Source organism: Poeciliopsis prolifica, unplaced genomic scaffold (genome assembly GCF_027474105.1).
Source record: "Poeciliopsis prolifica strain line A6 unplaced genomic scaffold, Auburn_PproV2 SCAFFOLD094, whole genome shotgun sequence".
Taxonomy (NCBI): domain Eukaryota; kingdom Metazoa; phylum Chordata; class Actinopteri; order Cyprinodontiformes; family Poeciliidae; genus Poeciliopsis; species Poeciliopsis prolifica.
The window spans coordinates 225,845-240,000 of record NW_026562469.1 but is presented as its reverse complement, the minus strand read 5'-3'; the positions used below and the strand labels follow the sequence as shown (position 1 = coordinate 240,000).

The window sequence follows — 14,156 nt, the reverse complement described above, 5'->3', positions numbered from 1 at the left end:
AACGGAAACCTGGAAGCTGCCGAGACGCTGCTGAAAGCCGGAGCCAACCCCAACCTGGACATCTTCAACCCTCTGCTGATCGCCGTCCGGCTGGGCTGGTCCGACATGGCAGAGCTGCTGGTGCGGTACGGCGCCGACGTCAACGCTCAGATGTCCACGCAGCCGTCCTTGTTCCCGTCGGCCATCTTGCTCGGCATGGAGTCTCCGCCCATCCTCAAGCTGCTGCTGGACAACGGCTGCGACGCCCGCCTCTGCTTCTGGTGTGAGTACGGCCTCGGACCGCATCCGGCCGTCGCTCCGTCACGCCGTCCCATTGAAGAACTGCAGGTGACCCAGCGCTCCCAGTCGCAGCGCTGCATCCAGGTGAGCTGCTGCTATCCTACCATCTTCTCAGACACATGAACTTCAGCAGCATCCCAGTGTGAGTCCAGAGGGTTTGATGTGGGTGTGATTTTGGGAATTCGTGAATCTTCTATAAAGCATTTTTGAGATCAGACTCTGGTGTTAGACGGGAAGGCCGGTCTGACTGTTTTTGCTCTACTTCAGTGTTGGACCATGATGTTGACCTTCTGTGTGTTCCAGTACTGCGAGGCCATCTCCAGCTCATGTTTCTGCCGGATATCCGGCCCCATCATCTCCATGCTGCTGGACTACGTCGGCCACGCCCGACTCTGCTCTCGACTTCTGGAGATTCTGGAGAGTCGCAGCGATTGGGCGTCCATCAAACTGAAAGCTGGTAGGACAAATTATTTGCATCGTCAGAATTGTAATGAACACTTATTACCACTTAAAGCAGAATCACAGCAAAAGACCTGAGATCCTGTCAGACATGTTTCTGGGCTAAGCTTCCTCCTGTCTGCCCTTCCTCAGCTCCTCATCCTCTGATGCAGCTCTGCAGGCTGAAGATCCGCTTCCTCCTCGGAGTTCGGAGACTCAGACTGATCCACACTCTCCCTCTTCCCGCCCGGCTCATCCGCTTCCTTCGCTACGACGTGCGCTGCTGACTGGCCTGAAGTCAGCGGACACACCTGGACGAGGACACACCTGGACGAGGACACACCTGTCCCTGACTTCATGTTTAGACCTGTTTAATTTTGCTGATGCACCCTGCTGAGATACATCAGCCATGTTAGGAAGCAGAACCGGGCCTGAATTTATCCGACCAGAACCATCAGATTAAATCAGATTAAATCTGATGGTTCTGCTCCACATTTCTGCCAGACTCTGGACTGCAGACGGACTGATGGACAGAACCTCCAGAACCTCTCTGATCCAGAGGTTCCTGGTATGAAACGGTGATGCAGTTTTTTTGGAGGTTGTGTTTTCTGAAGCGACACTAGGAGGCACCAGAAAAGCTGTTTCTGTTTGAATCAGAGGCTTTTCAGCCCTGAAGGAAAAAGTCAATAATTAATCTGCTTTATGCCTCTGATCGTAAATGTTCTAAGCATTTAAATATCAATAAATATTGATTAGCTATCATAAAGCCGACAGATGGGAAGGAGGTTGGTTCCTCTGAAAGAGTTTCTGGAAGCTGTCGGTCTGAGACTCCTCTGCCTTTAGAGAAAACGGTCCTGAAAGCCTTCTGGGTCCAGAGTTCTGGATGCCTCAGGTGTTTCACCAGAACCTGGAGGATAATCCAGATTTATTCTGGAAGCAGAGCTGCAGCAGAATGTAACTTTAATCATAAACTAGCCACACCTGGTTCAAGAAATTCTGTTCAGTCTCTTAATGTTTCACTGGGATGGTGATGATACCACGAAGGCTGAAAATGTAACTTTTTATTGAAAGTTAAAAACCATCTGAATTTTTAAAGTAACTAATTAAACTGAGAATCTGAAGCTCAATCTTTTTTAATGTTTCTCTGACTCAAAGATGTTGCGTTACTGTGACATGTTTTTGGATTACATTGAACTGAAACCTTTTGATTGAGCTGAACTATTGTTTGTTACTGTAAATAAATTAGGTAACATATTGTTCACTGAGTTTAACGCTCCAGTAAAATGTTCTGTTAGCTTGATGCTAACATGAAATGCTAATCCTCGTAAGGTGCTGCACCCCCTGTGATGAACCTGGTTCCTGATTAGTCCTCATTCTGTTTCGTACAGATAAACCATCTTTCATCTCATCTTGTCTCCTGTCTTACTTTAAGAGGTTACACTGACCTCCGACCCCTCACTCTGAGAGGGCAGGCAGCTTTACATGATGGATTGCTTAAGAACAATTGTACAAGAATTAGTACTTCTGTTTAAAATTTACATAATGATAATTTTATATTTTTAAAAAATCATTCTAATTATTACAGTTAACACCACTGTTGTCTGTCAGCAGATTTAAAGTGTGTAATGAGGAAACTATCCCATAATCGCATCACACGAATGTAGTTTTATATGAAACAATTTATTGGTTAAATATATTGCTGTTCTACGTTAACCCTTACATCCGGAAATCCATGGTTTGCTTTACCCTTTACCCTCCGGTTCAGAAGGGGGCGCTGATGGGTCTAGCTGGGTCTAATGGTTCAAACAAAACAGACAAAGCGGGAATCGTCCGTTTCTCTTCGCTGCAGTAAAGAGACTTTCCTGATCATTTCCGCAGCTCACACATGGTGTGTATTAATAATAATATTTAATCAAAGAGCCTTGACACGGAGAGCTCACACCGCTGTCATTGACGTCATTAAGCCCTGCTAAATGTAACCGGAAATCACCTGCTCGCTTCCGGTTTAGTCACATTTCATTAGATTTTGTTAAACACAGATCACGGACATGTACAGACATGAAGAACTCGAGTCTTACAGGCTTCAGCCAAATGTTTATCGATGCTGTTTCTCTGAGGAACCGGTAAGTTTCCGGAAATTAGACAAGATGGCGGCCTTGGGTTAGCGCAGTGCTTCTCAAATAGTGGGGCGGGCCCCTTTGGGGGGCGCGGTGCGATACCTGGGGGGGCGCGTGTGATCCTGGGGAACAGGCTTTTTTTTGGCCGAACTAGTATAAAGTGTAATTGCGCACAGTAGGCGGCAGTGGCGCTCTCATTGTTACTTCTGTCACGTTTGCGACAGTGCAACATTTTACGACTTACAAGACAACAGGTTGCCTTGGTTAGCAGTGTTAAGTCAACAAAAAGCTCCGACTGCGTTCTGTCTATGGCCTCCGTTATTCAACAACCCCCAACATGAAAAAGTTTTTCACAGGGATGAAAAGAAAAGCGGAGAGAGACAAAGATAATGAGACAACAGAAAGTCAACCGAAAGCTAAGAAGAGGAAATACGACGAAGCGTATTTAGCGCTTGGCTTCACTGTGACTACAGTTGGAGAAGAGGAAAGACCGGTGTGTTTGCTGTGTCTAAAAATGCTCGCAGCGGACAGCATGAAGCCAAATAAATTAGCGCGTCACTTAAATACGTTACATCCCAATCACGCCGATAAGCCGCTAGAGTTTTTTCAGCGAAAAAAATGTTAATAAGGAAAAAATGTTATGCAGAGATGGATAGTCACGGTGGGGAGTGGGGGGCGCGAATAGTTTTTCTTGCTAGGGGGGGCGTAACGGAAAATAATTGAGAAGCACTGGGTTAGCGTTAGCTTCGCTGTGCAGTTTCACAACATTTCAGAGCCGAAAACTGTTTAATGAAAATGTTTGAATTGATTCAGCTTAGAGGTGTCCAGTTTGTTTTGTAATAATTAAGACTCGTTTAATCATAAACTAAATTTACACATCTGCTTGTTTATCATTCTATATACTTAATTAATAAGAAAAATATCTCATAAATGAGTTTAGAAATTTCACCCTAAAAACTAAGTGTAAGAATTTATCGCCGAAAACAAGATTTAATCTAAAACTCTCAAAAAGAACTCAGTCTTTTTTCTTCTTCAAGAAATCTGAAGAAATTAGTGTAATTTTATTAGTACACTGGTTCTGATTGTGGACCTGGTTCTGGTTCTGGTTTTGGTTCTGGACCTGGTTCTGGTTCTGGACTTGGTTTTGGTTCTGGTTCTTGTTCTGGTTCTGGACCTGGTTCTGGTTTTGGTTCTGGACATGGTTCTGGTTCTGGTTCTGGACCTGGTTCTGGTTCTGGACCTGGTTCTGGTTTTGGTTCTGGAACTGGTTTTGGTTCTGGACCTGGTTCTGGTTCTGGTTCTGGTTCTGGTTCTGGTTCTGGTTTTGGTTCTGGACCTGGTTCTGGTTTTGGTTCTGGACCAGGTTCTGGTTCTGGACTTGGTTTTGGTTCTGGTTCTGGACCTGGTTCTGGTTTTGGTTCTGGACCTGGTTCTGGTTCTGGTTTTGGTTCTGGACTTGGTTCTGCGTGTGGTTTTGGTTCTGGTTCTGGACCTGGTTCTGGTTTTGGTTCTGGACCAGGTTCTGGTTCTGGACTTAGTTTTGGTTCTGGTTCTGGACCTGGTTCTGGTTCTGGTTTTGGTTCTGGTTCTGGTTTTGGTTCTGGTTCTGGTTCTGGACCAGGTTCTGGTTCTGGACTTAGTTTTGGTTCTGGTTCTGGACCTGGTTCTGGTTTTGGTTCTGGTTCTGGTTTTGGTTCTGGTTCTGGTCCTGGTTCTGGTTCTGGTTCTGGTTTTGGTTCTGGACCTGGTTCTGGTTCTGGACCTGGTTCTGGTTCTGGTTTTGGTTCTGGACCTGGTTCTGGTTCTGGTTCTGGACCTGGTTCTGGTTCTGGTTTTGGTTCTGGACCTGGTTCTGGTTCTGGACCTGGTTCTGGTTCTGGTCCGTTCTCCTGAGCTGCTGTGATTCAGCTGTTTTCTCCCGATGTAACTTTAGCCGGGATGGAGGTCAGCTGATCCAGTTCCTTTAAATAACCCGGACCCGTCACCCAGCCGGGTCGGCCAGGTCCAGATCGGACAAACAGGACACAGCAAGGGAACAGTTCTGGTGGTTCTGGTGGGTAAACTGAGATGAGCAGCTGCTCTTTCTGGTGCTTTGAGAAAGAATGTCTCTCAGAGGAGGTTTTGACCCACAGCCTGGTTCTGGTTCTGGTTCTGGCTTTATGTTTTTCTATGTTCAGATATGACTTTGTGGATTCTTCTGGAGAGAAACGACTCCCCTGTTCTCGTTTGTTCCAGACTGTTGGACCTGTCATGGCGTCTGCCAGCGTCTCCCACTCCGGTTCTGGTGGTTCTGGTGGTTCTGGTGGTTCTGGAGGTTCTGGAGGTTCTGGTCTGGCATTCGAGGATTATTCTTTGTACAGTAACCTGACTGATGACGAGCTGCTGCAGTTGGCCATTGAGCGCAGCCTGACGGAGACACAGTGCAGCGGTGCCGCCGTGCAGACCGCCGCCGTGCAGACCGCCGCCGTGCAGACCGCCCGTCTCCAGGACAACGTGCCGGAACCGACCAGCACCAGCAGATATCCGCGTCGAACCCCCAACAGCCAGAATCCTCCTGCAGCCCAGATCAGCGCCACCTACAGCTCCCCCAACCCACCGACGGAGAAACCGCCCGACCTGTGAGTAGCTCTGGTTCTCCTCCAGTCTGGACCCGTCTGGTTCTGGAGACTCGTCTGAATGTTGGTCCAAAAAGCAGAAACTGTGAGAAACTTCAGAGGGAGAATTTTAATAAATCAAGTTTTTTTTCTTTTGGGGTGCCGTGGTGGCGCAGGGTCAAAGCGCAGCCCACTTATTGAGGCGTTAGTCCTGTGGCGGATGGCGCAGGTTCGATTCCCGGCCTGGTGACATTTGCCGCATGTCTTCCTCTCTCATTGCTCTCTTTTCTGTCAGACTACTTTCAAATCAAAATGCCACCAGAGCCAACAAAACCTTTAAAAGAAGTTTGATCTTTTTTCTATGAAAAGTAAAAATGTGGATTCATTTTTCAAAGTCATGTTTTCACTGTCATTCATTCATTCATTCATTTATAAATGAATGAATGAACTTAATATTTAAGCTAACTATTTCGCTTGCTAATTAAATATTTTGTTTGTAAGCTAGTTAGCTTCAAACTGTAAGCTGGAAAGCAAGTTAAATATTTATTTCCAAAGTAAATGTTAATGAATGTGCAAAAAATAGGATTGATTAATGAACCCACATGTTTATTCTCGAGGATGAATAAATCAAATTATTACTGTCAGGTTGTGATAGTATAACTTTACAAACACATCCCATATTTGATTTAATCTCTGCAGCATGTAGACATCTAGCAGGCCCGAAGACCCATACAGGGATAGGTGGCTAGGATGCTAAGTGGCTAGGACGCTAAATGGCTAGGATATTAAATAGCTAGGATGCTAAGTGGCCAGGATATTAAATGGCTAGGATGCTAAGTGGCTAGGATTTAAATAGCTAGGATGCTAAGTGGCTAGGATATTAAATGGCTAGGATGCTAAGTGGCTAGGATATTAAATGGCTAGGATACCAACCACCAAGGTGCTTGCAGGTTTTTGTAAATAGTAATAAAAGCATGCAGCAGTTCTAAGCAATATTCTAAACGCTGCAGTTTGTCAACAGCTGCTGCGTTGACACACTGCTAAGTGACAGCTAAGTGTCACTGCATTGATTTAATATATTCAGAAGTCTCTGTGCCCTGATTGGCTGCTGTGATTTATCTGGGCTCTGATTGGTGGGTTTTGTCTGCTGACAGGAAGACCTTCAATGGAACGGTGAGTCGCTTCATGACAGGTTCTGGGAAGAGGATGGTAGCGTACTACAAAAATGACGGCACCTTGGTCCACATCGCTCCAGAACCTGAGGAGTGAGTCTTTCTGCATGTGACCACCTGCTAGCTGAGACCGGCAGGCAGCTAGCAGGCAGCTAGCAGGCAGCTAGCAGGCAGCTAGCAGGAAGCCAGCGAGTCTCAGCTGAAGATCTTAGATCGTCCATGTTTCTGCTGGGCTCCTCAGTCCTGACCTGTGGAGGTCAGAGGTCATGTCCAGCATTTTAGCTAAAAAGCTAGTTTGCTAACCCTATACACAATCATCGACATTAGTTATGCTAAAGCTCTACATGAGGCATTGGCTGACACATTACTGCGTTAGCGAATTAGCCAGAGCTAAATGTTTGTCTTCCTAGTTTGCTGCTAGCATGCTGCTGCTAGCATGCTGCTGCTTCCTGTCTCCCCAGGGAGGAGGAGCCTCTGTTCCGGGCGGTTCGTGAAGGCAACGCCAACAAGGTGAGAGCCCTGGCCGTGTGTCCGGGAACCAACCTGATGCTGCCCAGTAAGCCGGGCTGGCTGGCCATCCATCAGGCCGCCTGGTTCGGACAGGACTCCTGTCTGCGAATGCTGCTGTCAGGTAGCCTCACACCTGGACACGCCCACCATCAGTCGCCATGATGACTAATGGCTTCTGTTGCCTTCAGCTCAACCAGGAATGGTCAACAAGAGGACGTCACGTGGCGAGACGCCGTTGCTGGTCGCCGTCAGCAGAGTCCAACTAAGCTGCGTTCAAGTGCTGCTGGAAACCGGAGCCGACCCAGAAATCCCAAACTATGAGAAGGAGACTCCGCTGTACAAAGGTACCTGAAACCCGTGATCACATGTAATAGAAATGATATTTAGTCTGTCAATTACAAATGCCACTCTTTCAAATTAAATCAAGATAAATATTTTTGCTTCAAGCTAATATTTAACTTGAAGTTAAACATTTTTTTATTTAGCTAGAAGCTAAATTATAAGCTTCAGATGACTTCAAATTACATAACTTGAAGCTAAATGTTTATTTTCATTACCTTCCTTTAGCTTCCAGCTAAATGTTTAGCTTCTCACTAAATATTTACCATCCAGCAAAGTGCTTAGCTTCCAGCAAAGTGCTTAGCTTCCAGCTAAGTATTTAGCTTCCAGCAAAGTGCTTAGCTTCCAGCAAAGTGCTTAGTTTCCAGATAAGAGTTTAGCTTCCAGCTAAGTGTTTAGCTTCCAGCAAAGTGCTTAGCTTCCAGCTAAGTGTTTAGCTTCAAGCAAAGTGCTTAGCTTCCAGCTAAGTGTTTAGCTTCCAGCAAAGTGTGCTTAGCTTCCAGCTAAGTGTTTAGCTTCCAGCAAAGTGCTTAGCTTCCAGCAAAGTGCTTAGCTTCCAGCTAAGTGCTTAGCTTCCAGCTCAGTGCTTAGCTTCCAGCAAAGTGCTTAGCTTCCAGCTAAGTGCTTAGCTTCCAGCTAAGTGTTTAGCTTCAAGCAAAGTGCTTAGCTTCCAGCTAAGTGCTTAGCTTCCAGCTAAGTGCTTAGCTTCCAGCTAAGTGTTTAGCTTCCAGCTAAGTGTTTAGCTTCAAGCAAAGTGCTTAGCTTCCAGCTAAGTGTTTAGCTTCCAGCAAAGTTTAGCTTCCAGCAAAGTGCTTAGCTTCCAGCTAAGTGTTTAGCTTCCAGATAAGTGTTTAGCTTCCAGCTAAGTGTTTAGCTTCCAGCAAAGTGCTTAGCTTCCAGCTAAGTGTTTAGCTTCAAGCAAAGTGCTTAGCTTCCAGCTAAGTGTTTAGCTTTAAGCAAAGTGCTTAGCTTCCAGCTAAGTGTTTAGCTTCCAGCTAAATATTTATCCAGCAAAGTGCTTAGCTTCCAGCAAAGTGCTTAGCTTCCAGCTAAGTATTTAGCTTCCAGCAAAGTGCTTAGCTTCCAGCAAAGTGCTTAGTTTCCAGATAAGTGTTTAGCTTCCAGATAAGTGTTTAGCTTCCAGCTAAGTGTTTAGCTTCCAGCAAAGTGCTTAGCTTCCAGCTAAGTGTTTAGCTTCAAGCAAAGTGCTTAGCTTCCAGCTAAGTGTTTAGCTTCCAGCTAAGTGTTTAGCTTCCAGCAAAGTGCTTAGCTTCCAGCTAAGTGTTTAGCTTCCAGCAAAGTGCTTAGCTTCCAGCTAAGTGCTTAGCTTCCAGCAAAGTGCTTAGCTTCCAGCTCAGTGCTTAGCTTCCAGCTCAGTGCTTAGCTTCCAGCAAAGTGCTTAGCTTCCAGCTAAGTGCTTAGCTTCCAGCTAAGTGTTTAGCTTCAAGCAAAGTGCTTAGCTTCCAGCTAAGTGTTTAGCTTCCAGCTAAGTGTTTAGCTTCAAGCAAAGTGCTTAGCTTCCAGCTAAGTGTTTAGCTTCCAGCAAAGTGTTTAGCTTCCAGCAAAGTGCTTAGCTTCCAGCAAAGTGTTTAGCTTCCAGCTAAGTGTTTAGCTTCCAGCAAAGTGCTTAGTTTCCAGATAAGTGTTTAGCTTCCAGCTAAGTGTTTAGCTTCCAGCAAAGTGCTTAGCTTCCAGCTAAGTGTTTAGCTTCAAGCAAAGTGCTTAGCTTCCAGCTAAGTGTTTAGCTTCCAGCTAAGTGCTTTGCTGACAGGTAATCAGTGATATTTATTCTCCACTGAATAAATATCTGCAGTTTAAGCTACAGAAATAAGTGAAGCAGTAATTGTGGCGGAAGCATCGCTGCTCCAACAGACCTGAACCGAAAACCTGAACATGTTGGCAGGTTCTGCAGAGGCCCGGTCACTGACCGTTCAGTAGGTCCAGGTGTTGGAGCAGTGATCCATGCACAGGCTGGAGGACAGGAAGTGAGGCCTGACTATGAAACCGTCTCTAACACATATTCTCTGTTGGTGTGAGGTTTGTTTTCATGCAATAAAACAACTGTCGTCCCCTGCAGCCTGTGAGCGGAACAGCGCGGCCATTGTTGCGGCGTTACTGAACCACGGCGTGGCCGTGAACACGCGGTGCATTCAGGGCTGGACCGCCCTGCAGGAAACCGTGGTCCACAGCAACCTGGAGATCTGCGATATGCTACTGAAGGCCGGCGCCAAGCTGAATCTGCGCAACATGTACGGCATCACGCCACTTTTCACCGCTGCTCAGAACGGCCAGATGGCTGCGCTGCGTTTCCTCATCAAACACGGTACCGGATCAGATTCTGAGTCCGACACGTACGGCAGAACGTTAGGAGATATAATCAGTTACAAGCCCAGTTCTGGTTCTGGTCTCAGATCCAGTCAGAAATAATCTGGACAGGAAGTCCTGACTCCTGCTTCCTGTCCCTGCAGGCGCAGACGTGAACACTCAGGCTGACGATGGGGCCACGGCGCTGTATGAAGCCGCTAAGATGGGACACCAAGAAGTGGTGCAGGTGCTTCTGTCCCAGAAGGCTGACACCAACAAGCCTGGGAAAACGGGAATGTTGCCGCTCCACATCGCCGCACAGAGAGGAAGTGACACGTACGTAACTGTCCAATTAACAGGATTCAAACCTGCAACCTCTCACACCTCCTGATAAGATCTGATTTAATGAAGAGGACCCAGCAGTAGGCGCCATCTGTACCGAGCCGAGGGCCCAACGTGTCGACACCAGAAAGCGGAGCCATTTGTTTAGGAATGTCACCGTTTCAACCAAACTGTTCATCTCTGAGCTGGTTAAAAGTTAGGTTTACAAGCTATATAGCAAATATGCAAATTGACTTGGTAATAAGGGAAAGAAAACTATCAGAATAAAAGCTGGGTTTTGATGCTGCTGGTGAACGTTTGTGAAACGGCTCATCCGCTTTATGCTCGAATGTTTGACAAGAAAAAAACGATGATGACGAGGTTACAGCAAAACTTTATAGAGGCTCAGAAGACCCAGCTTTTATTTTGGTAGTCACTTCCAGTGAATTTGCAAATTAGCTAAATATTTAGTTGAAAAGAAAAATATTGAGTTTGAAACTAAACATTTAATAACTTACTAAATGTTTAGCTTGAAGCAAAATATTTGGCTTCAAAATAAAATATGTAACAATCAAGCTAAATTTAGCTGCATATTTGGTTTGAAGCTAAATATTTAGTTAGCTAACTTATAAACATTTAGTTAGCTAACTTATAAACATTTAGTTAGCTGAATTATAAATATTTAGTTAGCTAACTTATAAATATTTAGTTAGCTAACTTATAAATATTTAGTTAGCTAACTTATAAATATTTAGTTAGCTAAATTATAAATATTTAGTTAGCTAACTTATAAATATTTAGTTAGCTAAATTATAAATATTTAGTTAGCTAAATTATAAATATTTAGTTAGCTAACTTATAAATACTTAGTTAGCTAAATTATAAATATTCAGTTAGCTAAATTATAAATATTTAGTTAGCTAACTTATAAATATTTAGTTAGCTAAATTATAAATATTTAGTTAGCTAACTTATAAATATTTAGTTAGCTAACTTATAAATATTTAGTTTGCTAAATTATAAATATTTAGTTAGCTAAATTATAAATATTTAGTTAGCTAAATTATAAATATTTAGTTAGCTAACTTATAAATATTTAGTTAGCTAAATTATAAATATTTAGTTAGCTAACTTATAAATATTTAGTTAGCTAACTTATAAATATTTAGTTAGCTAACTTATAAATATTTAGTTAGCTAAATTATAAATATTTAGTTAGCTAATTATAAATATTTAGTTAGCTAACTTATAAATATTTAGTTAGCTAAACTTATAAATACTTAGTTAGCTAACTTAAAATATTTAGTTAGCTAAATTATAAATATTTAGTTAGCTAACTTATAAATATTTAGTTAGCTAACTTATAAATATTTAGTTAGCTAACTTATAAATATTTAGTTAGCTAACTTATAAATATTTTGTTAGCTAACTTATAAATATTTAGTTAGCTAAATTATAAATATTTAGTTAGCTAACTTATAAATATTTAGTTAGCTAACTTATAAATATTTAGTTAGCTAACTTATAAATATTTAGTTTGCTAAATTATAAATATTTAGTTAGCTAAATTATAAATATTTAGTTAGCTAAATTATAAATATTTAGTTAGCTAACTTATAAATATTTAGTTAGCTAAATTATAAATATTTAGTTAGCTAACTTATAAATATTTAGTTAGCTAACTTATAAATTTAGTTAGCTAACTTATAAATATTTAGTTAGCTAACTTATAAATATTTAGTTAGCTAAATTATAAATATTTAGTTAGCTAAATTATAAATATTTAGTTAGCTAACTTATAAATATTTAGTTAGCTAACTTATAAATACTTAGTTAGCTAACTTATAAATATTTAGTTAGCTAAATTATAAATATTTAGTTAGCTAACTTATAAATATTTAGTTAGCTAACTTATAAATATTTAGTTAGCTAACTTATAAATATTTAGTTAGCTAACTTATAAATATTTTGTTAGCTAACTTATAAATATTTAGTTAGCTAAATTATAAATATTTAGTTAGCTAACTTATAAATATTTAGTTAGCTAACTTATAAATATTTAGTTAGCTAACTTATAAATATTTAGTTAGCTAACTTATAAATATTTAGTTAGCTAACTTGCTATTTCAACATGTAGTTAGAAACTGACTTTAGAAATGAGTGAAAGATGAACAGCAGCCTGAGGGCCGATCCTGCTGTGATTCTTCTTCTGATTCCAGCTGTGCCTTTTTTCCAGAATCGTCTCCATGTTGATCCCGGTCACCAGCACGGCCCGGGTCCGGCGGACCGGGATCAGCCCGCTGCACCTGGCGGCGGAGCGTAACCGTGACGACATCCTGGAGATGCTGATCGAGGCGGGCTTCGATGTCAACGCCCAGCTGTCGGAGGAGCGCAGGCGGCTGTACGAGGACCGCCGCAGCACGGCGCTCTACTTCGCCGTCATCAACAACAAACATAGAGGCGACGCGCATGCTGCTGGCGGCCGGCGCCGACCCCAACCTGGACATGTTCCGGCCGCTCATGGTGGCCTCCAGGATGGGTTGCATCCAGATCGTCAAGCTGCTGGTGGAGCACGGCGCCGACATCAACGCCGCCATCCCCACCCACCCACCACCTTCCCGGCCGTCTACATGTTCTCCATGAAGTACCTGCCGCTCTTCAAGTACCTGCTGGACCACGGCGGCCACGCCCTGCCCTGCTTCCACTGCTGCTACGGCAGCCGGCCGCACCCGCCCCTCAAGACCAGCCGCTCCAACTGGAACGAGGACGCCGACCGCCCGGCTGCTCAGGGGCCGGTCACGAGAGGGGCGTGCAGGTGAGGTCAGAGGTCAACACCAGCCATTTATGTTGACTAGATGACTGATTGATCCCTTGATTGACTGATTGGCAGTTCTGTGAGATGATCTCAGCCCCAAGTATCTGTCGGTGGGCGGGGCCAATCATCGACGTCCTGTTGGACTACGTTGGTCATGTGACCCTCTGCTCCAGACTGATGGAGCACCTGGACAGTTACTCTGGCTGGAGCGTCATCAAGGAGAAGGCAGGTAATCACCGGACCTTCCTGACGTGGGGATCCGGGAAGACGAGACCGCTGCTGGTTTGTTGCTGGTCCATGTGGTTCTTAACCCTGATCTCCAGAACCTGTCGGCCTCCATCACCTTCATCTTTCTTCATTGATCCCACGATCAGGGTTGAGAAACACTGACCCGGAGCGTTGCCGTCTGCCGCTCCTCTGGTCCGCATCTGGATCCGGACAGGGACCAGAACGCCGTGTCGGACCTGAGGGTCCCGATCCAACACCAGAACCAGCAGCGCGCGGAGTCCGCTCGGTTTCTGTCGGCTCAGCGAAGATTCGTTGACCTTCTTTTGCTTGTCTGCTTCAGCCCCGCCGCGGCCGCTGCTGCAGCTCTGCAGGCTGCGGATCCTGCAGCTGGTTGGACACAGGAAGCTGAAACGGCTGCCGCTCCCTGGAGGCCTGATTCGCTTCCTGAAGCACCAGGAGCTTCCGCCGGACGACGAGAGCTGAAGCGGCGCGCCGACCCGGTTAGCATGCGGGACTGGCTCCAGACGGTCTCGCCAGGGACATGTCCAGCACCGATCCACTGGCGACATCACCACAGAAGAAGAGGAGGACTCTTGCAGACTGAATGGCTGGAACGGTATGATGTCACCGCTGTGTTTCCATCAGAGATTGGTTGACTGGTTGTTGTCATGGAAACTGAACAGATGATGTCATGTTTTGATGTGTCATTAAACGGCTTTACTGCGGTAGTCTGACACCTTAATGACCGCTGGTACTCTGGAGAGGTCAGCGACCCTCCATTACCCGCCGCCATGACGGGGGCTGAGCTCACGGTGCCTCCACCTCAACACGGCGGCGTAACGTCCACCGCAGCGACGCCATCGGAAACGCCATCGGAAACGCCATCCAACCCCAACCGATGATCTCAGAATATGGAAAAATCTTCAACAATAAACCAAGACTACCCCCACTGCTACACCCACTGCTACACCCACTGCTACATCCACTGCTACACCCACTGCTACATCCACTGCTACACCCACTGCTACACCCACTACCA

At 44.6% G+C, this 14,156-nt stretch overlaps 1 protein-coding gene and 1 pseudogene across 1 annotated transcript; both read left to right on the top strand.

Moving 5' to 3' along the window:
* Positions 1–2,125, top strand: part of LOC129353679 (ankyrin repeat and SOCS box protein 2-like) — an 8,166-nt pseudogene extending 6,041 nt beyond the window's left edge.
* Positions 2,126–4,894: 2,769 nt separating this feature from the next.
* On the top strand, positions 4,895–13,845 carry asb2a.1 (ankyrin repeat and SOCS box containing 2a, tandem duplicate 1). Its single transcript, XM_055023045.1, is given in 12 exon segments — positions 4,895–4,982; positions 5,070–5,452; positions 6,583–6,693; positions 7,062–7,231; positions 7,299–7,454; positions 9,527–9,772; positions 9,918–10,089; positions 12,311–12,524; positions 12,526–12,682; positions 12,685–12,883; positions 12,961–13,118; positions 13,458–13,845. Coding segments are annotated over 12 exon segments (2,190 nt in total). The 5' UTR covers positions 4,895–4,901; the 3' UTR covers positions 13,601–13,845.
* Positions 13,846–14,156: the final 311 nt, after the last annotated feature.